Consider the following 21,484-nt stretch of genomic DNA (forward strand, 5'->3'; position numbering starts at 1 on the left):
ATTTTAGTTAACTACTAGGTCAAATTGTATATTAAATGCAAGATCCATTTACAAAGGATGTCAAAAAAAGCAGAAAGTCCTTTTTTCTCAAGAAAACAGTTCACACGGATCAACCATATGAAGAACTAGCAAACTTATAGAATCAATTACGCACAATAAAATAGTTAAAGCAAAGTCTGGGACATGCTGTCAAAACTAAATAATGCACATGTCTAAGGAACAGTAGTGACTCCTCAAGGATTCTAAAACTGTGTTCAAAAGCAGGGAAACCCTTACCGTGGGCCAAAAATTGTTTGTTGCATGAAAATCCTATTCATTTCTGAATACTTTTATCATGAAATATTGTAGCAAGATTCTATTTTTAAATATAAGAAAACAGAAACTGACAGGTTTGCATCAATGGAAGAAAAAACATTACAACTCTCTTTAATTGGGCATGTTTCGGCCACAAATGATTAATAATCATAGGTAATAGATTGTCAAGTCATGTTTCTTTGTGACACCCTTAATCACAAGGAGTCTTAAAGGCCTGCACAGACGACAGACTATTGCAAACCACAGACTATTATTCCACCCTCCCCTGATCTAAAACCTACATGAGGGCAGGGAAAAACTCAAAAACCTCAAGATGAGTCAAGTCATGTTTTTTTGTATCGCTTTTAATCACAAGGAGTCTCATAGGGCTGCAGAGACCACAGACTATTATTATACCAGCCCCTGATCTAAAACCTACATTAGGGCAAGGAAAAAACTCAAAAGCCTCAAGATGAGTCAAGTCATGTTTGTTTGTATCGCTTTTGATCACAAGGAGTCTCAAAGGGCTGCAGAGACCACAGACTGTTGCAAACTACAGACTATTATTACACCATCCCCTGATCTAAAACCTACATGAGGGCAAGGAAAAACTCAAAAACCTCAACATGAGGAAAATAATTGATGGACGTTTTTATACACTATTTAGAGGTACTTTTCCTAACCTGTCATTAATATTGTTCAAGTCATAGTGAGATATTGGGGCCATTTTATATTGCAATATTCTCTTAATATTGCTAAAAAAAACCCGATTTATGCTATGTCATGACCTGTTTTCAAAAACGTCTCCGAACCTTGAAAAATGTATTATCACCCAGAGTGATCCCATAAAAATCTAGGTGTCAGATTTTATCCTAATCTTTGGTTTCAGTTATATGTCGAAAATATAACTGAAATGGCTTTCTTCCACCTTCGCCCAATGCTGTCTAAATTAGAGTCTGAGATTATAATGCATGCGTTTAATACTTCTCTCGATTATTGTAATCAGGGGATGGTGTAATTGTGGCCTATGCAGTCCTTTGAGCCATGTTATGATTAAGGGCTATAGAAATAATGTGACTTGACAATGACTAGCGTAGGGAATAACGGCATTATCTACACCCTGTATATGTAATCTAATAAAAAAAAAACGTTCTGCCATTACAACGCAGGTCAAAAGTGGTGCCTTACTTTGGCTGCATAAAGCAAACTGTGGCGTGTCCCCACACACCAGACGCTGTTTATAGCGGCGCGGTTTTACGCGCTCCTCAGAGTCGTCTTTTGGGATTATTACAATTTAGTGAGATAGCAATTCCAAATACAATATTTACTAATGCATCGCAAGAAAAGGCGTATGAAGGCTGACCTGCTAAAAAAACTGAGCACCCTGACTCGTGTCGTTCACGAGTGAAATGTCGCTATGAGCCAGTCCTTGGAAGTGAACGGAGGGAGCCAGCTCCCTACCAATCAAAAGCTGGTTCCCTTCGAGATGACTTTTTTCTCTTATGATTGGTCAAAATGCACTTTTGGGGGATTCTATGCTGTTGACTATCAATGTGTTGGTCATGAAAAATGTTAAATTTGTTTTATTTTAATTACTTTATCTTTTTTTGTAGGTTTACAATTATTTAAATTGAATTACCTGTGTTATTCAGTGTCTATCTATCTATCTACCCTGGTCATATCCATCGAGAGAGGTGACAGACAGCAAGACAAACACATACAAAAACAAAGAAAATTAAAAAAGGGAAAAAGTTGCAGAAAAAACATTTTTTAGACCATGGCCAACCCAAATGCCCAAACGCCCAAACACCCAAACAAGTTAAGCACCTCGGCACCCAAGTTAGTCATGCTTTCGTCCCTCCAAATGAAAAGGGACACAAGAAAGCAGCCATGTCACTCGGGTCAGGGTGCTACAACACACTCTTCTGTTCAACAGCAGGGCCGACAGCTTTAACTGGTTTACCCCTGCCGCATCATACAGGTGCCCTGCCCATCCCTTAGAACACGTAGGTCCTGTGGTGAGGGCCCCTCTCCCTCTGGGAGGTGTGAGAATTCTCCCACCGTGGTCGGCTGCGTGTCGTAAGAGGCGACTAAAGTGGAGGGAGCGAGGGAACTGGGGATCCTCTCCTCTCTATCTCTACTACCTAGGAGACAGCAAGGTCAAAAAAAAAAGGGGGGGGGGGACCAAAAGGTCTTGCAAACCCTAGTTATGGGGGTATAGGGCATCTATAAAAATGTAGTTTATTCTTTTTTCTTCTCTTATCGGTCTGTTTTCCCTTGTTATTGTACTTTTTCTTTTGTTTCTTTTTTCTTTATTGTCGCTCTTTTTAAGCCCATACATAATGTTACATAAAGACACAATTTAAAAGTGCTGTTTGGGACCCGAAAGACACAAGTCTACTAAAATAGTCGGAATTCCCATCTCTTCAAGTAAACCCCGGTCAAAGACATCACCGCGGTGTCTTTTTTTTTCCCTGAAAAATTCAAATTATTTGACATTCAAAAACGTATTTTTAAAGTAAAGGAAAAAGTTACTTTCCCTGGGTAAATATGTGCTTTTTCTATAGAGTAATTCAGTTACTAACTCAGTACTGAGTAGTGAGTAACTGGAACTGATTATGTTTCTAAAGTAAAAGCCCTATGTTGACAATGACCCAACGTTTGCTGATCATTCTAAAAATACCCACTTTCCAAAAGTGACACACATTTTTATTCAAGAGTTTGGGGAAAAAAAATTTGGCCCACAATCACAAGCAAAACAGAAGCCATTGTCTGGAGACATAACGAGGGTCGATGAAAACAACACGATTCCGTCAGCATCTCGGAAGTGTTACAATGTTTAACATGAAATTCTCCAACAGTCCATCCATCGATGTGTAATACACGGAAATAACTGGTAATTCTCAGCTGCAGCCAATTCATGCCAGCAAGCTTTGCTACATGATATTGTAGACACCTCACACAGATGGGGATTGGATTCCCTTTTCAAAAGCCAATTGATTATAAGATGGAAGCAAGGAAAAGTGAAGGGCGAGGGTCAGAAAGGAGAACGCTATCTTGCCTTTGACTTTGTAAGTCTTGTGACCGTCTTCTACCTTAGTGCTTAAATGACCTCGTACACAGCTCCATCACAGAGCTTACGACCCGTGAGAAATGAGTCCAGGGGCGTCGAAGGAGGAGCCGGCAGGCCCGTGTTTCCAATAGCTCGTTCATCATGTTAGATTAAATACTCCACTCCGCTGAGCTCCGACAGGGCCACGCTCTACTTCCCCCTACCGCCTTCTCCGCTTCTGTCTCGCACGACCCCCATTAACACACACATACACAAAAGCCAAAACAAACACCTCCGACGCCTCCTCCCCCCAGCCGCTCGATTGATCTCCAGCTGTAGTAATACAATTAATTTGGATTTTCTCCTGTCGGCTTGCGCTGCGATCGGAAAGCTGCTGACGTGGAGGGAAAAAGCCGAAAGACGAATATCACCGAGATGTTTGTACACTCTAATGAAGAAAATAATGAAAGGCAAACAGCACAACAGCGGGCGAAGGCAAGGATGAATGTTGAATGTGAGCTCAAAAACGGGCAAGGACATTTAGAAAGCGGCATGAATGAAAAGAGAGACCCCCGCCCCCTTTTCAGTCCCTTTATGGATCGCAGAGAGAACTTCCGGCAAGAATATGAAGACTCAATTCGAAGGACTTAAGAGAATGGGAGGACCAAATAAGAAAACCGAACATGTACAATGCTTCTTTGAAACCAACAACCTATTTCTGTGCTCCTGAAATTTAAGCCTGGAATCACCCACATTATTTCTTTCATTTGGAAATGTGCAGCTCTTGTGCGCTTACTTCTAAAGCGCATTGTTGAATATGAAGCAAGGACACTTGTTTGTGCTTCGATGGACATTGGGCTGCTGCTTCATTGTCACCGGGAAGCAGTGCAATGCCGCAAAGACATTTGGATATATTGTAATCCCTCGCTACCTTGTGCTTCGTACTTCACGGCCTTAGTGCATTGTTGGTTGAAAAGTATTCCGCGATCCATTATTCCCGATTGTATATTGCTGCGAAAGGATGCGGGCATAGTGTTTTTTTTAATCATGCCTGGCAACGTTTTTGCTGTACTGTCCACCATACGGTGAACTGCACCTGTGAAGCCACGATCCATTATCCCCAATCGCATATTACTGTGAGTGGTGACTGTCAGAGCGCACTTAAGTTGGGCCTAGTGACTTTTTTTTGCAGTAATTTTCACCTATAAGGAATTGGACTCATGTGGTCGCGATCCATTATCCCCATATTATCCCTAAATTGCTAAGTTTCAATATAATGAATCAGAAATGTGTACATTGCAATCTCTACTAATGTGTACAGTAGAAAAATTGCCATCTGATAAGAATAATATATTTCGTTTAGCCAAGAGATGTGTGATGTTCAGGATTCGAGCACTTGTGTACAGTAATGTTTAGAAATTACATTTTCACCTAACTTACATACCCTACAAACACATGCACTATATGTTGTTCGGATTTGTTTTTACTCTGCTTGCTTACGATGAAGAATGTGGTTCTCTTTTTACTAGAGGACATCTGCAAAGGGGATTGCTTAGGATGCTCGGGATGTTCATTATTTTGACTTTTAGTGTGCACTCTTGTTCATCGATTTAGGCTGACTCTTGTTTGTTATTTTAACAATTACGCGTTATTTACATCATTGTCAATAGGTGCCAGTCATGTTGCTGTTCTCTTAGACTCCACACTCTTAAGGGATAATCTGCTTTTTGTAACCGAGGCGCTTTCAAAGGAAAGGCTCAGAGGGGGACTTTTAGATCATGTGGGAATTTTTGCATCGTGAGGATTTTGATTCAGTCCTCTACTGTTCTCCTTGCAAGAGTCCTTTCGATGTTTTGGAGTGTCTACTTAACGATAAAATTATCATGATCCAGTTTTGGGAGTAACTAGTTTCAACGTACAATAACGCATTCTTGGAAGGCAATTCATTTTCAAGGTAAAGAGTGCCGTTATGCATTCTTGTAAAATTTGTAACTCAAACATTGTTACAACATTGAGTGTCATTCCGCTACTTATTTTACACACTTCTAAAATTTCACCGTCATTCAATATTATTCTGTTACACTGTCGGTGACGACGGATAATAGAACCCATAGTCCACCTGAGGCACACCGCCAATGAAGTTGTCAAATTGGAGTTGGCATGTTTGTATAGCCCTACAAAGTACAACTCAATACAGTTACAGTGACACCATCTCAAGCACAAACAAGAATTTTTGCCTACTGATATTCTCTTCATCATGTATACAGTACTCATGTCTAGGCTGAATTTATTACTATAAAATTACAAAATAAAATACTGAAATCAGGGGGTCAGCTTAAATGCACAAATTTGGTCGTGAGTCACTTGTAGTGGTAAGCAACACGCTTGAGGGAGGCTTGGCTTATACAGGGTAAAACCACCAACGGGACAAACGTGAGCACAGAATTTATGGTAAAATTGTGCTGAATTGTGGTGTTTTTGTCAAATTACTTTATTGCTTTGAAAAAAGAAAACATTTTGGACAGTATTTAGCAACAGAGGAGATATTCGAGTTGTTTGAAGCCCATAGACAACAAGGATATGGAGTGTCTATGCTAAGTGTTTGTTTGCAAGCTCTTCAGAATACAGAATAAATTCGAAGGCTTCCACAGGTTGATGTACATGTTTTCTTCCATTAATTTTATTTTGTGGCTATTTTTAAGAAGTTTTGGGTGGTCAGCTTCAATGCGAGTGTATACTGTAATTTGTAACTAGATAGGTATTTTCAAAGTAACGTGTTACTTTTGGGTGCTAGGAGCTAACAGAATTACTCTCAAATGGAGTAACTAGTAACAGTAACTAATTAATTTTCTTCAGTAACACGCCCAACACCGTCTGTATTTGAAGGAATAAAGCGGTTATTATGCATTCCTCATTTAAACGGTCTTTGTCAGTTTGCTAAGAGCGAGATGCAAGTCCAAGTCAACAAATACCTGTTCTGTTTTGCAGAGTTTGACTTTGCTGCCCGCTAATGACACCACAATTCTGCCCTTGTAGGCTCGAACTTCTAGCGTGCCGCGCTTGTTCACAGAGCAGCGCCTGCGAAGGCGGGTAATCGGCGAGCAATCGCAGGTGGTTTTCTGGAGGCATTCCATCCACTGCTGCCGTTCACCTGTGCAAACAAAATTGTCCAACAAAGATTAAACCTGAGTTCTAGGATTTTTGCATGGTCTGCAGCATGACCTGAAAACTTTAGTTATACTCAACGTAAATGCAGCCGGGAAAAGGTAAAAAAAAAATCCCCAAAACACAAAACCAGTCTACATGATTCCTGTCTGTGTGTTTCAGAGGTAAGATCTTCAGCTCAAGCTACAGCCCTACCTAAATTTTAGTCCAGGTCAGGCCTAAAATGTCGATCCTTATGTTCAGGTCAGGTTTCTCTCTTCGTGACCCTGTGGTGTTTCGAAGCCGTGAGTAGTTTTGGCCACAAGAGACCATGGTCCGCAAAAAAAAATCACATGTACTGGACTAAACTATTCCAATATCATTTCAAAGAAATCCTTCTCATTACTCAATATTATCTGCCCATCATTGTTATTATGTGTTTTTCTGCTTCTCCCACTCTCTCTCTCTCTCTCTCTTTAAGTGACACACCAGATTCTTAAGGATTTACTGCTGCTGTGGTTAATGACCCAATTGTCAAACTGTCAAAATGACAGACGGCCATATAATGTTCTCGTCAACGCTTAAAAAAATCCATCTATGATGAAAAATTGTCGATAATTGTGACCTCTGCAGGCAGAAAAATGTAAAAGACGTAAAGGGTTATACAGTCTTGTTTAACTGAGATTATATCACAAAAGACAGGCTTTAAGTTGTTATCATAAATTACCTCTCCTCCTCTCGAGTCGTCTCAAATTATATGAGAAATTTTGTGTTTGCTTTGGGCTCGATCCTGCAAATGAAGTTACCCAAGGCTCGATCTTACCTCTAGCACATTTTAGGACCGTAATCATTTCCCATGAAATCCATTTTTTAACAACAATTAGTAATAACAAGTAATAAAAATGTCAGAAAAAAATAATGGATTGCTTCAATTAGGATCGTAAGAACATGTTTGCAAAATGTAGATATGGAGAACATGACATGAAAATTGCCCTCTCGGGTTGAGTTGACTTGAGCCAATTCACATCTTGTTTCGTTTTTTGGCAACAACTGCACATTAAAGAAGGATACGTCTCAGTCAAGTTGACAAAACAACTAGCAAAATATCTTTTTTTGCAATGCAAACCTAAGGGCACCATAAATGTGTCTTCAATATTTGTATTTTTCATGGGAGTGTAAAAAGATTTGATTTGTGAGATATTTCTGTAAATGGAGCCAATAATACATATAATTTAAAAAGATTTGTTAAGTACCTTTAGATACCTTTAACAAACCATTGAAGGGCCATTTAAAACAACAACAGACGACTTACGTAAAACGGTAGATACAATGGCTTTTTTGCGGGATGTCGAAAAATATTCTGACATTGCTGTAATTTAAATTTTATATTGTGTACACCTTTTTCCAACTACAAGACAGTACTGTAGTGCTTCTTCCCGCCGCTACCGGAGTGTGGCGCTGTGAGACGTCACACAGCATCCACCCCGAAGTAAAAAGAAAAACCCGCTTTCTCTTCCCAGTATGTCAGTAAACACACTATACCCATACTGTATCTCCAGCGCGCCAGGAACTTTGCAATTTTTATTGCTTAATATCTTGTGCATCTATTCAATATGGTTGGTGTAAAGTGTAAAGAAGAGGCGAGCCGTTTCATTTGAAATACAAGTGGAATAAGGAAGCTTGATGCGGTTAAGAAAATGGGCAGAACGCTTTTCTTTGGGTACTTTTTATCAAGGAGGAGGACCTCTTGAAGCGCATCTTCCAAAAGTAAGTAGAACTCAACTTTATTTATCTTTATAGAGCATATTATTTTATGTAATGTTTATTTTTTCGTACAAAACAATACAGGTTACCTATACAAGCCTTAAACATACTTATATAAACCTTAAACATACAAAATATAACACTGAAGCAACTTACGAACAAATTCAACTTACGAACATTCGTTCGTAAGTAGGGCAGCGTCTGTAATAAGCATTTCAGAGAAAAGTTCACAGACGTCCATGAGAGTGTTTGAGTTAATAAGTGAAAAATGTGAAAGGAAAAAAAAACCAATATGTCCATTTTTGTTTGAAATTGAAAAAAGAAGCAAGTGCCTTGGGGGTCAATTATTGAAATTAAGACTACTTTCCTCTTTCACCTATCCACTTAGTCTAGTTTTTCTTTCTCATCTCCCTCTTCTTCTTTGGTGAGGGCAAGGGAACAATTCCTTTTGGAATAAGGAACAATCTTCCCACTTTCTACATCATCACTGTTTTTACTATGACGTATTCTATGCAACAATTGTTCTTTCTTTTTTTTAGCTTTTCTTTTAATTTCACTCACTTCAGGACAGTAACATTCAAACTGGTTACAATAAACTGTAGTGTTTTACTTGCAAAATAAATAAGTATCCTGCCAGACGAGAACTTTGCTTCACACTTGTTTATACTTCCTCGTTTTCCCTGCAATCACCCATCCTGCCTTTGTGCTTTTGTATTGTCCTGCATCACCCTCCGTAGAAAATTAAATCCCATAACACAAAAAAAAAATCATGTGATTTGTTAAATCCCTCACACGATAGCTTCCAGGTGGTCGATGATGCAGAGGACGCGCAGTTCGGGAGAAGCAACGAGGCTCCCGAGTTGACTTAGCAAGAGGGGCTTATGTCCTTCACTATTCCACCGAATTGTGAAATTGCATTGCTAGGTTAAGGAGTAAAATTGAGGGGAAGGGGGGTAGAGGTAAGATCGGGCGTAAAATATTCAGCCTGACACAACCGAGTCGCGTGTATATAAACATGAACCCGCCGGATTAACTTGATTTGATAACCAAGCCCAAAATAAACACGAAGCTTTAATTTTCCGCCTAAGTCAACACTAAGCTTTACTCCGGCCGTATGTACTTCAGCGCAGAACTGTGCCTTTCGGCTGAACTACGCAACTTGGGGTTTACTGAGAGCCGAGTCCCTGAAATCAAGTGTGCACTGGAGGTGCAGTGCCGAAGTGCGCATTTCGACGACATACAAACCAACAAAATTGAAACTGAATGAAACGGCACAGAAAAGAAAATCAGATTCTGTAGATTACACGCTGCAAATAGAGAAACATCTGCCCGAAAAGCAGAAGGAAAGTTTGATATGCGTGTAAGCTATTGGCAAGAAGCGCAAATGTCTAACGTGACGGAGTTGGAAGGAGGAAGCGGCGCGTCTTTTACCACAAAACAGAGGATGAAAATTTCTTTGGATTTAGTGATTTGAAGTTAAACTGATATTTTGTTCATCATTTTCTTTATCTAAATAATTGTTTGAGTAATAACATGCTACTAGCATGCTCTGCAGATCCTCCACGAAGGGAATAAAACAGCGAGAGAGAGAAGCCCGGCCGCCCTGGGTTTGGCTCGGGTTAGAGCCCAAGATCTTACCTCTAAACGGGAGTAATCGGATTGAGCCTAAGGGTACCTTTTGTTTAAGGTATTTTTCCCATGTGCTTTTTCTGTTACAAACTGGAAATTTAGAATACCAATGATGTTTTTTGCTACATGTTCAGTCACAGATTGCAAAATGTGGCATCCTACTCCACGGTCATGTGGATTTGAATTTTTATCCAGCCCTTCATTCTAACAGACTCCTAAATGTCGCCGAATATCGTTCATCAACGACCCCCTGACGTGTCCTCGACGGAGTGACAGTCGGCCTACTTCAATGAGCTGTCAGTTATCTGAAGAAGCTGACATTGTCTCCCAGTGACCTTAATTAGCTTCCCAGCATGCTGGAGCTAGACCCTACCTCCTTCATTTTGACCTCTAATGTTGCTTGGTCCCAGTACGGCTGCTTCCAAAATCTCTCCCAGTGCACCCGCATCCATAATGAATGGCTTCCTCCATTATTGACTGCGCTTTACATCAGCAGACTCGCTTTTGGACTTCCATTACCTTTCCGTCCTACTTTAACTTTTTTTAGTCTGGAGTTTCCGCTCCGGTGTTCATGCGGTCAATCTGAGACAGGAAAAGAACGGCGGGGCGTTTTCACTACATTCTCTTGTTTGCCTCGTACACCAGATGAAAACTTTCATTTTCACTCACTTTTCCAAGCAAAACTTAAATCAGATGTGACATGTTGATGGATTATGAGCACACAGTGTTCTGCTGACTAAGTAAAGACACAGGACAATACGGAAAGTACCTAAGAGCGGAAGGTTGGATGAAAAAACAACAATTAAAGGTAAATGAATGATTATAAATAGTAAATAACCATTATTTGGATGAAATTTAATGGTCAAACTCTTTCTTCAAAAGCATTTTCTCATGCATGAGCCTATAGGGAAAAAAGAACACATTGGGATGGGAGAGCTGAGGAGTGAAGGAGCGAGCAAGGCATCCAAAGTGGATGAAAGGATAGGCGGGTCCACTCTGCACCCGGCGAGGAGATCTTAAAGGCCGCCCACGCTGCAGCCATCAAAAGGAATACATTAAGAAACTTTTTTTTTTCCGGAGAAGAGCGAGCATTTTCTGTGTCTGCTTCAACTCATGACATTGGTATGTTTAAACAAACAAACAAAAGCTTCTTTATTCATCTCGTCCATGAAGAAAGATTGTATGCAACTGAGACAGTACAATTGACCTGTGGCTAAGCCCCGCCCTCGAAAGCGATGAGCCAATCACAGTGCGAATTGCAGTCTCCATACACTAGGACATGCTCTGCTGGCATGTCCATTAAATTGCATTTCAGTTTTTAGGTATTAATTGGGGTTTTTTGGGTGTTTCTTCTTACATTTTAAAATTTAAGCTGGTCAAAACGTGTTAATGGGGTCTATGCAAACCTGATGCAAGGTATCTTAAGAGACTGGTATTTTTTTTTTACCCAATTGAGCCACGTCTAAATAGTGACAAGTGTTATTCGTCGACCACTGCACCAACTCAACGTGGATAAAGGATGTCTGCATCTGTTTTCAGGTAAGTAAAAATTGTATTTAAGGCAACATATTGTCACTTTGATGGAGAGAAATATAAAGTTATTAATAACGTTAACATTTTTAACATTACATTGATGCTAGCTAACGATAAATCATGTTTGTTTACTGGAAGTTCAGAAGCCTGTTATGTGCTAGTTTTCTACGTTTGTAATCATCCGTGAGTGTTAGCTGTTTTTCAAAGAGCTCTAGTAAACATCGAATTTCAACAAAAAATCTGAATTGAGCATTTAACTCTGCTGTGAACCAAGCCTATTTATATCTTTTGGAGTGTAGCTTCTTTAACTTACCTGAAAATAACGAAGATAACATATACTGGCAGTGTAATGCTGAATGATTCAACGTAAATAACTATCCGAGAGCCACTCCCGGCAGCCTATTCTATCTATCTTTACACCAAAGCTGTATCCCCCAGTGGGAGGTGGCTAAAGTCAAAAACACACTCACATTCACTAAAGGTTCATTGAAAAAATGATGGCAATGTTATGCTAAATGATTCAACATAAATGCAGTAGCAGCACACTTACGTAGAGGGACTCCTGGTAGCCTACAGATAGTAAAAAGGCTAGTCCTGGGAAAATATGCAGCATAGACTTAGACTAGTGGAAGCTTTCAATCAACCTATTCAACAATTAAATCATAAATACAACATTTTAATGCATAGTTTAGGCCATTTTAGTGATTTTGAGATGATATTTGATCTTTCTAAGTCCAAAAAGCATCAATTGCCCCCTCCAACTGTAACTCTTGCCTAGCGCTCTTCCCAGAATGTTGAACGTTTGTCCCAGTGACTAAAAAGGGCGGGGCTTAGCCGTAGGTAATTTTTTTTTACATTTTGTCCTCTTCCCTTTGATAGTTTTTAGTCCCCTTGGTTCATTGCTAGTGTGTTGTTTTCCTCATCACCACCTAAGCACCCTTGTCTCCGCTCCTTGTTCTTCTACCGTAGCAAATCCCTGCCTGCACTTTTGGATTTATGCGTGCCGCCTGATGAACTCTTGGACTGCTGCCTTTGCTGCTTGGGTTTACTGGAAACCCGACCACTCGCCTACCTCTTTGATCACAATTGTTGCCAGTGGTATTCCAGATTCTGTTAACTCACTACCTGACTTTCAGTGTACAGACCACTGCCTAAACAAAAGACCATCATTTTCTGTAATAGTCTGTGTTTCAGTACTGTGCTTCCACACCATTCTGAGTGTGTTCTTGATACTTTCCAACTAAAGACTAAACTTAAGCTTTACATACAAAGTCATTTAAATTAACCAAAGCCCAGAAAATAACTTTTTGGGAAATAACGGTTTCCTTTAAACAAATGGGTGTCTGTTAACAAAGAATATGATAGTGAATAAATAATTCATTTATTTTGAGGAAAATATTTTGAGGTAGACTTTAAAACATCTTCTTATTGTTTCAGACAAAATACCGTACTCTTTTTTTTTCAGTGAATCAATCAGATGGATGGGAGAGTCAGTCTTTTAGGGTTAGCTTAACGCTAAGTAGTTTCTAAAGAACATGGCATAAACTGACTTGAATCTTTACCACAAGATGCCCTCAGCCAGTTTGCTGTGATGAGTCACACGGGTGATATAAAGAACAAGCTTGCATGCTTACATCATTGTGAACAATAATGTGCAGTGGGAAAACGCAAGTATATAATTGCCATGGCAACTATCCAGAGTCCTGAATGGGTTATCCTGCACGCTACTTTCCCAAAAACCATAAGTTACATAGATTCTCAATTTTCAGACTGTCTGGCTCAGTTTAACCTAGGTCTAGGCAAACATTTTGGGTCATGGGCTGCAATGATTGACTGATTTTTTTTCTGCCAATACTGTCTTGATCCGATACTTTGGTGATGTACAAGGAAAACGGTTACTTTATTTTTATAATAATCATTTATACATAAATGTACATGCAGATATGTACATGTTAATGATATATTTCTAATTATATTCATTTATTTATACATCATTTTATCAAACTGGTTTTGCACTTAAAGGGACACTGTGTAATATTTGACATTTAGATGTCGCTGTACTAAACGAGTGCTACAAGACACAAGGAAGATTTCAAACTAGTGGTCAAACAGCACCATTTGTATTCTAAATGTTTTTCTTTTTTGGGGGGGTATCCTTTGCAGCAAGATAGCGGATAATTACGTCAGCTCCCTCTAGGTGAGCCTCATTTTTTTTTTTTTTTCGAATGCTTGCGTATATGATAGTTGATGTATTTGTGCTCATTATCTAAATAAATATTGTTATTTTTTTAATGAATGAAGTTTGTTAGGAGTTTCTACCTTCTTTCTCAGCTCGGAAAATGAAAGTCCGAAGCAAAGTGATGACCTCAAACTTGTTGTCGCCTAAAGGCCGAACCTGTCGAATGGCAGCCGCCGCGATCATTCCTTTGGAGTACATTTCCTGCAACAAAGAAAAAGCAGATAGGACAGGGAACTGGATAACTTTCCCAACGCAGGCAACCACGGCAGCATTATCGAGCTGTTGTTCTTTTCTCGAGTCGGAATTACTCTCCCCCAGCTTGCGCAAGAGCTTTGTTTGCATCAATGGATGCGTAATTCTCTCCTGCGTCGCTGTCACTGTTTGGGCGCATTCAATTTTGAAGCCCGGCTGACGAATTTCCTCATCAAAGTCCAGCCGTAAGCCATCAATATGCCATCATATTTATTTACACATATTTATTCCGCCTCTCAAGCAATAACGTTGATAAAAGACGCTCAGTTCCAGTATGAGAAGCGCTTGGATGAAAACATGCTGACTGTGAAAAATGACTTTATTAGCCATGCTGATTTTTGGATTTTGTACTTTATTATGGCGCAGAACCAAAAGGATTATGGTTTGAGAAATTTTCAGATTAGAAACTCGGGTCCTTGGGACTTCTTCATGCATTCTGTTTGGGTAAAGGTTTTCCATATTTTTTTGTTGATTGGTTCTACTGGTTAACTGGATTTGGTTTTTGGTTTTAATTTCTTAACCCCCGATTGATGGAAATTTCTGTGGAATTTTCTGCTTCAACAAAAACTAAAATATGAATCCTCGAGGCCTTTTCTTGTTTCCTGTAAAGATAAACATGTCCATCTAAATTTCTGTGAGTCGGTACTCAAAATTTCCAAACAAAATCGTTTTTCCTGTCAGAATTGTCGCATGCCGCTGCCTGTCAATGCCAAAGGCCGGCTCATCTGTAAAAGAGCGAAATGATCCTTTACACCTAAAAACAACAGCAACCAGATGATGAGGTGTTGAATCTGGGTCAGATCAGAGGCTTCATCTCGCTAATGGTAACCATGGAAACCAGTCTGTTTCATGTAAGGAAAAATACCCCTATCCTGCAGAGGAATTGGCGCCCCCTAGGCTGAACTTACCCAAAATACACCACAGCAAGTAATGTCCCGCCAAACCAGGGATCCGTGAAAATGAACGTGAAACAATTTTGTAAATAAACTCTAACGGGACAGTGTGTATTATTTGGCGCCTCTTAGTGGTAAAGAAATGCAATGAGGACTACATCAACGTTGTTAGTAAGGCCAAGTTGGCGTTAGTTTGTGTAGTTAGAGCCCCCTCTGGTGGTGTGTTTATTTGTGGTGTTCCTTTTTCCTCAAGACGAGTGCGAGTCAACAAGCAGGTGAAATTGTTTCGCGACACACTTCATTTTCCCTAGCAAATGATTAAGTTGTATGTGTGTGCATTAGCAGGTATGGTTATATATTAGAGTATTAGTAGTAGTTTTAAATCTATATACATATATATTATATACATTCTGTTAAGTTAATGTTGCTAGGGCTAACTTGAATTAATACGAAGAAGGGACAGTGCCCTACTTGATCTATGGCTTGGTTGCATCATTGTAAAACCGGTATGGTTCAAAACGTAGGTAAAAAAGTAGCGGCTTATAGCCCTTTTTTTAACTGTACATTTCCAGAAGAAACAACATCTCCCTGAAAACGACATTCTTATCAGTCTTTCTTAAAATTGAACAAAAGCCTAGGTAAGGCCAAAGTGAGATTTAGCGTGATGGTCCATGCACACCCAATGAGGGTGCAACACTTTGCAGTAGTCAGTCTTTGACATGAACAGGAAGTCTGAAGATGGGGGCATCGTTTCCAATCAGTATTCAAGCCCTGATGTGACAAAAAAACACCCTTAAGAGTTCGGGGGAAAACATCCAGAACATTGCATGTTTTCCTACTAGGGACGCGCATTATGTTGCTTTTACGGTGTGAAACCCGCTAGCTCGTGAAAAGAAAAATAAGACAGGCCTTGCATTATTCATGCTCATAGTGTCATGATGGTTGCCGAAAGGCGTCATTTGGTTTGCAGCGCTATGTTCTACATGGAAGCAAATCCGCAAAGGCAAGCGTTGAACTTGTGACTCTATCTCGTCGTCCCTTAATTAAGCCGGTGACCTTGGCGTCCACAAAAGGAGAAAAGCGGCCAAAAATATCGGCCGGCGCAGTGCAGACGGGGCCGCCGGGAGAAATGAGGTTCGCGTGAAAGGCCAAGGAGGACCGAGCGAAAGAAACGCAAGATCCAAGGAGAGATGACGCAAAAGCGGCCAAGACCTCATCATTGCTGGGCCGCTCGATCTCGTATGAAAAGGAGGAGGCTGCCCAACTTTTTTGTTAGTTTTTGGAATATTTTAAATCAATCATTCTATTACAATAGCGGCTTTTTTACTAATTGAACCTTTTTGTCCAGTTGCTGGTGCCGAGACCTCTCACTACTTTGCACTTCGGTTTTCGCTGGTTCATTGCTTCGCGGATTTTGAATTGAATTGCCCTTGTCAGTGATATCAACACATTTAGCATTATGTTCTGAGCAGACAGCATACAGCAAATGATATCATGGGGGCAGGTTGTATGTGTTTGTGGGGTGACTGTCTGTGTATGCGACAATGATAGGCTGGTCTATCCTCTCAGTCAAACAGCCGCAGTGGATGGGAGCACAAGTAATTGAGACCATATGCACTTATCTCTTTTAATTTCAATTTTCTCTAAAAGCCGTCAATAAAACACTTTGAACCGGCAAAAACAACAAAAGGCAGAAAAAGAGGCTTTCTATTGCCAACTAAGTCAGACTTCTCAACACATTGAAGGACGGTAAAAGCATGGATCCAGAATTTCCGTATGATGATGACAATATATCACCTAAAGTAAAAATGTTGTGTAATGCCCCTTTGTGCAATACAGGATAGTGTGATTATTCTGAAAATTTTGTTTTGATGGTACCGGTCTTTTATCTATTAAACAAATTCCTTAACCTATAAATAGGGTTTGTTTTGGTTTCAATGTGTAATGGTGTATTCAATAAAATAAATAAATAAAGGTTTCTACTTGGCGAATTTTAAATATTGTAGGTTCTTTTTGGAAGGGAACCCCAACAAAAAACATGGAATTACTGTGTATTGGATTCACTTGAAATGTTAAATATCCATCCCGGTATTTCTGACTAAAGGGTTTTGAGTGTATTGTTTTTTGATACTTTTTATAATGACTTGATTTATCCAACTATTTCTTTAAATTGTATTTTATTATTGTATTACTTAATAATAATAATAATAAAATAATAAATATTATTTTATTTTGATTTTTTTCCTGTTTTTTCAATTAATCTTTCTCATTTTTTTCTGAATAATCTTTACAGGCAGAAAACAATTATTGCAAAAAAACACATATTTAAAGAAAAATGAAGAGTGAAAAGCAAAACTTTAATTTCTTGGACGTCATTTTCTTTTTATACTCTGACCTCCAAGTGACGATTTCAGTGACCATCAGCGCACATTTGACTCCACACGTACCACCCCATCTCAAACAATGTAAGAGGGATGTAGTATAATTGATAACATTTAGTATTAGTAACGTTATATGCTGTGTTTTAATTGCATGGTATATTCCAATGTAAGATATTTATATCATTTAATGGAGAACGTAAGATGCTGGTTGGCATGCTGAGTAAGTTCTTTTTCTGAAAGGAAAAAAGGATTCTGAAAACGAAAACATAAGTGTTTTCAAAAACAGATCAAAAATATTTAGAAAATCTGAAAGAAAATGCTTCAAACAAGAGAAAAATATTTTTAAAAACGGAAATGAATGTTCAGTAAAGGAGACCATAAACAAATATTCAATAAAAAGCACCTAAAACAATTTACTCCCAAAGAATTATTTCAGTTTTATTGTTTCAATTGTTTCAGTTTTTCAAGTAAGTGCAATATCTTTCCGTGCAAGTTGAAGTTGTAGGTAAAATGCTTAAAGCTTGATTAATTGAAAAAAGAAGATCTGAAACTGAATTGATACTTTGCCTTTCATTATAGAAATATACAGACGCTGCCCTACTTACGAACAAGATAAGTTTCGATTGTTCGTAAATTGAATTTGTTCGTAAGTTGCTTCAGTGCTATACTTTGTATGGAATGTATGTTTAAGATTTATATAAGTATGTTTAAGGCTTGTATAAGTAACCTTATGATAAAGCATAGTCCTGAAAAATAATATTCTGTGGTCTGTGAAGCCCTTTGAGACTCCTCGTGATTAAGGGCTGTACAAATAAACATGACTTGACTATAAAGATTAATAAAGTTAAGTTTAACTTACTTTTGGAAAAGCTAAGTGACATCCTCCTCTGTGGTAAAAAAGTGAACATAAAAAAAAAAAACAATCCAACCATTTTCTCCACCGCATCAATCTTTCTTATTCCACTTTTCATTTCAAAAGAAACGGCTTGCCTCTTCTTTACACTTCACACCAACCATATCGAATGGATGCACGAGATATCAAACGATAAAAATGTCAAAGTTGTTAGCGCGCTGGAGATACAGTATAGTATGTTTACACACGAACTAGGAAGAGGAAGCCGGATTTCTTCTTCGGAGTAGATGCTGGGTGACGTCTCACGGCACCACGCGGCAGAAAGAAGCACTACAGTACTGTCCTCTACTCGGAAAAAGGTGCACACGATACAAAATCTAACTTACCTCAATGTCCGGATATTTTTCGACATCCCGAAAAGAATGTTCGTATCTACTATGTTGCGTAAGTCAAATGGTCGCAAGTAGGGGAGCGTCTGGAATTTTTATAATATGTTAAAAGGTGCTAAAGTTGTTTTTAAATTTCTTTTGTTTTTTTCTCATTAAAAACACAGAATCGTCACACTATTTCATAGTTATTATTATATTATTCATACAATTAGTATTTAACGTATTACTGTGCTGAGCCTCTGCAGATGAACGGTGAGGCATGCAGTTCTCTTGCCTCACAGCAGAGGCCGATAATGAGATCAAGGATTCAGATTTGGCACACATCTCAGCCCCAAACATTAGAATTACTGAGCTAACAGCAAGTCAAGCCATCCAGTATATCTTTTACTTGTCGTATGAACTTGTTTTCCCCTTAAGTCAAAAGGAGCAGCGCATACACTTGATTTATAAGTTAAGGGAAGACAATAGGTTTTTTTCTACGCTACAATTTATATATAGCAATCTTGCTCTTTCAATCAAAGTACAAATAAGATTTAGGTTCATTTTCTACAAAATCTGAGTGGCCTTCACCATTGAACAGCACAGCCCCAATTCTTAAGAAACAATTATACACTAATTAAAGAAAAGCCAACCTATTCAGAGCATCGGGTTACGTTACAGGTTTGAAACAAACAAAAAACATGTTTGGTGAAATGAGCTGAGTGGCTGATAATTACGCCACCGGTATGCTTTAAAGGTAATTAATTGTCTTAATTCCAGTTTGAGGGTCAGGAAGGAGAGTTGTTTAATTGCCACTCGCGCATCTATAAATACTCTCGGGAACAAGTCTGATGAAAAGACGAGGTCAGGCGAAAGACACACACGAGCATGCACACAAACACTCTACCCTCATGAGGACAAAACAAGAAATGAGAGCTGGCTCTACCCAACCAGCTCTTTCTGCGATAACACGTTCGCCCAACTTGATTTTTCCTGGCTGCCCCCCATATTTTGCCCCCCTCTCACGCTGACCTCTTCCCTCTCCACTGCATTGCTGCCTCAAGGGTTTGAAGAGGGGGGGCGTGGTGTTTTTTTTTTTCCTGCACATTTTGCTCTCCCCTCAAAAAAAAAAAAGCCAGTAAACTTCACAGAACAATTATGGCTGAGTGCTGGAGCTAAAACACACAACAATGGAGGGAGGCACCATGTGGAGAGACAAGAAAGGAGGAGGGAGTGGGATGCACTGAAAAAAAGAAGTTGCAGTGGGTTTGCAGTGGAGGCATGAGGACACCACCTGGTAGCAATGAAAAGCACACTTATTCAATCTATTTCTTTCCTTTTTATTTTCCAAAATGCTGATCTCTACATTGCCCCCAATTAGTCTAACCGGCTATGTTATCAGATTATATGAATAATCAACGTATTTTTTTCTCACATATCACAAACTCTCAGGCTACCTGCTAATGAGTTGTATTAAAAATCCTGGCCGTATAAAGAAGGCAGTGTTCTGTTTTTCTAGCTATTTTAATGTAGGAATGTATTCAGGGTTCAAGGGGGATGGAAAAGGTTATTGTTCAGGGTTCTTTCACCTTTCTAATGGCCAAATTCAAGCGCTTTTTAAGGACTTTCAAAACCGATTTTCCAATTTTTCCAGTCACATGTCCGTGATCATGTGACTGGAAAAATTGGAAAATCGGACAGGGTGACTGGTGCTGAAGAGGCCACAAAATTCAGAAAATATAGAGATTGCTTTATTAGGTAGTTGAGACGTCAGGACCTAGATATGGGGCCCTTGGCTCTAGACAAAGACCGTTACGGCGCCAAGACGATTTCACAACTACAGCAAAGAGGACTGAGGGGGCCCCAGGAGCCAAGGATATGGACTATTGCTACAAAAAGGCCCCTGAGAGGGCGATTCAATATAACCTTGGGCTAATTTCTAGACCTGCTACTTGAGCACAAATACTGGTTTTGTTCTAGCATTATGAACTATATGTAATTCAGGAACAAAATAGTTTTTCCCCATTGATATAGAATCTATTATCAATATTGTCACATGTTGCGACCCATCAATACCGAGGTCCGGCTCATCTCTGAAGGCGGGATGACGCGAAAAGGTTTTTGAGTTTTTCCTTGCTCTCATGTAGGTTTTAGATCAGGGGATGGTGTAATAATAGTCTGTAGTTTGCAATAGTCTGTGGTCTGTGCAGCCCTTCGAGACTCCTTGTGATTAAGGGTGTCACAAATAAACACGACTTGACTTGACTTATCCTGAGGTTTTTGAGATTTCCTTGGCCTCATGTAGGTTTTAGATCAGGGGATGGTGTAATAATAGTCTGTAGTTTGCAATAATCTGTGGTCTGTGCAGCCCTTTGAGACTCCTTGTGATTAAGGGCTATACAAATAAACATGACTTGACATGAAAAGAAGAAATCCGGTGTAAATCGTGTTTTTTTGCAGATCCACAAATATATTTGTGTTTTACATATGGAGCTTTTTAATGTTGTGTGTGCATTTATCAAGACTTAATGAATTATAGATCGGGAGTAAATCGGGTATACATTTGTGGATCTGAGACAACTCTCTACCCGAATAGGTGTTGGCTGAAAATTACATTAATATGTAGCTTAATATTTTCAGTTGCAGGAAGATTTTCTCGTTACATATTAACACAGGGAAACGATACCTTAATTTTTTTTGCATGGCCCATTATATAATTATATAATTGATAATTGATAATTGACACGTTTTGAGTCTAAATTTTTGAGTAATGTAACAGAACAGTAAGGCATTTGCACCTTGTATAGAAATCCCATTTTAAGATGTTAAATATATTTATTTTGGCAAAATGACGCCTTATCTTCTAAACATCCGTCTCCCAGTTTATCTGTTGATAAATTGGCAGGTCAGTTGGTAGTAATAACGTTTATCGTAGAGCAAATAACAGTTTTCAATTCATGTGATATTCAGAGGTTTACTGTTTTGAATCCCTGTTTAATCACAAAAAGCAGCTCCTTTAAGGCCCGGTCACACAGCCTTTCACGGGCGTATCGCGGCTGAATCACGGCCAGAAATTTCTGCC

The 21,484-nt window shown here is 39.2% G+C and overlaps 1 protein-coding gene across 2 annotated transcripts in view; it reads right to left on the bottom strand.

Annotated features, from left to right (window-relative positions):
• The window catches only part of arap2 (ArfGAP with RhoGAP domain, ankyrin repeat and PH domain 2), a 137,001-nt gene that overhangs the window by 86,712 nt on the left and 28,805 nt on the right, over positions 1-21,484 (bottom strand). For both annotated transcript variants that reach the window (XM_088348474.1, XM_088348473.1), the window contains exons 8-9: positions 13,736-13,856; positions 6,319-6,497 (exon numbers count right to left, since the gene is read on the bottom strand). In XM_088348474.1, coding sequence (XP_088204600.1) covers positions 6,319-6,497; positions 13,736-13,856 — 300 coding nt within the window. The remainder of the gene's footprint in view (positions 1-6,318; positions 6,498-13,735; positions 13,857-21,484) is intronic.

This window comes from Urocampus carinirostris, chromosome 11, assembly GCF_059441175.1.
Source record: "Urocampus carinirostris isolate Australia breed hairy pipefish chromosome 11, RoL_Ucar_1.0, whole genome shotgun sequence".
NCBI lineage: Eukaryota > Metazoa > Chordata > Actinopteri > Syngnathiformes > Syngnathidae > Urocampus > Urocampus carinirostris.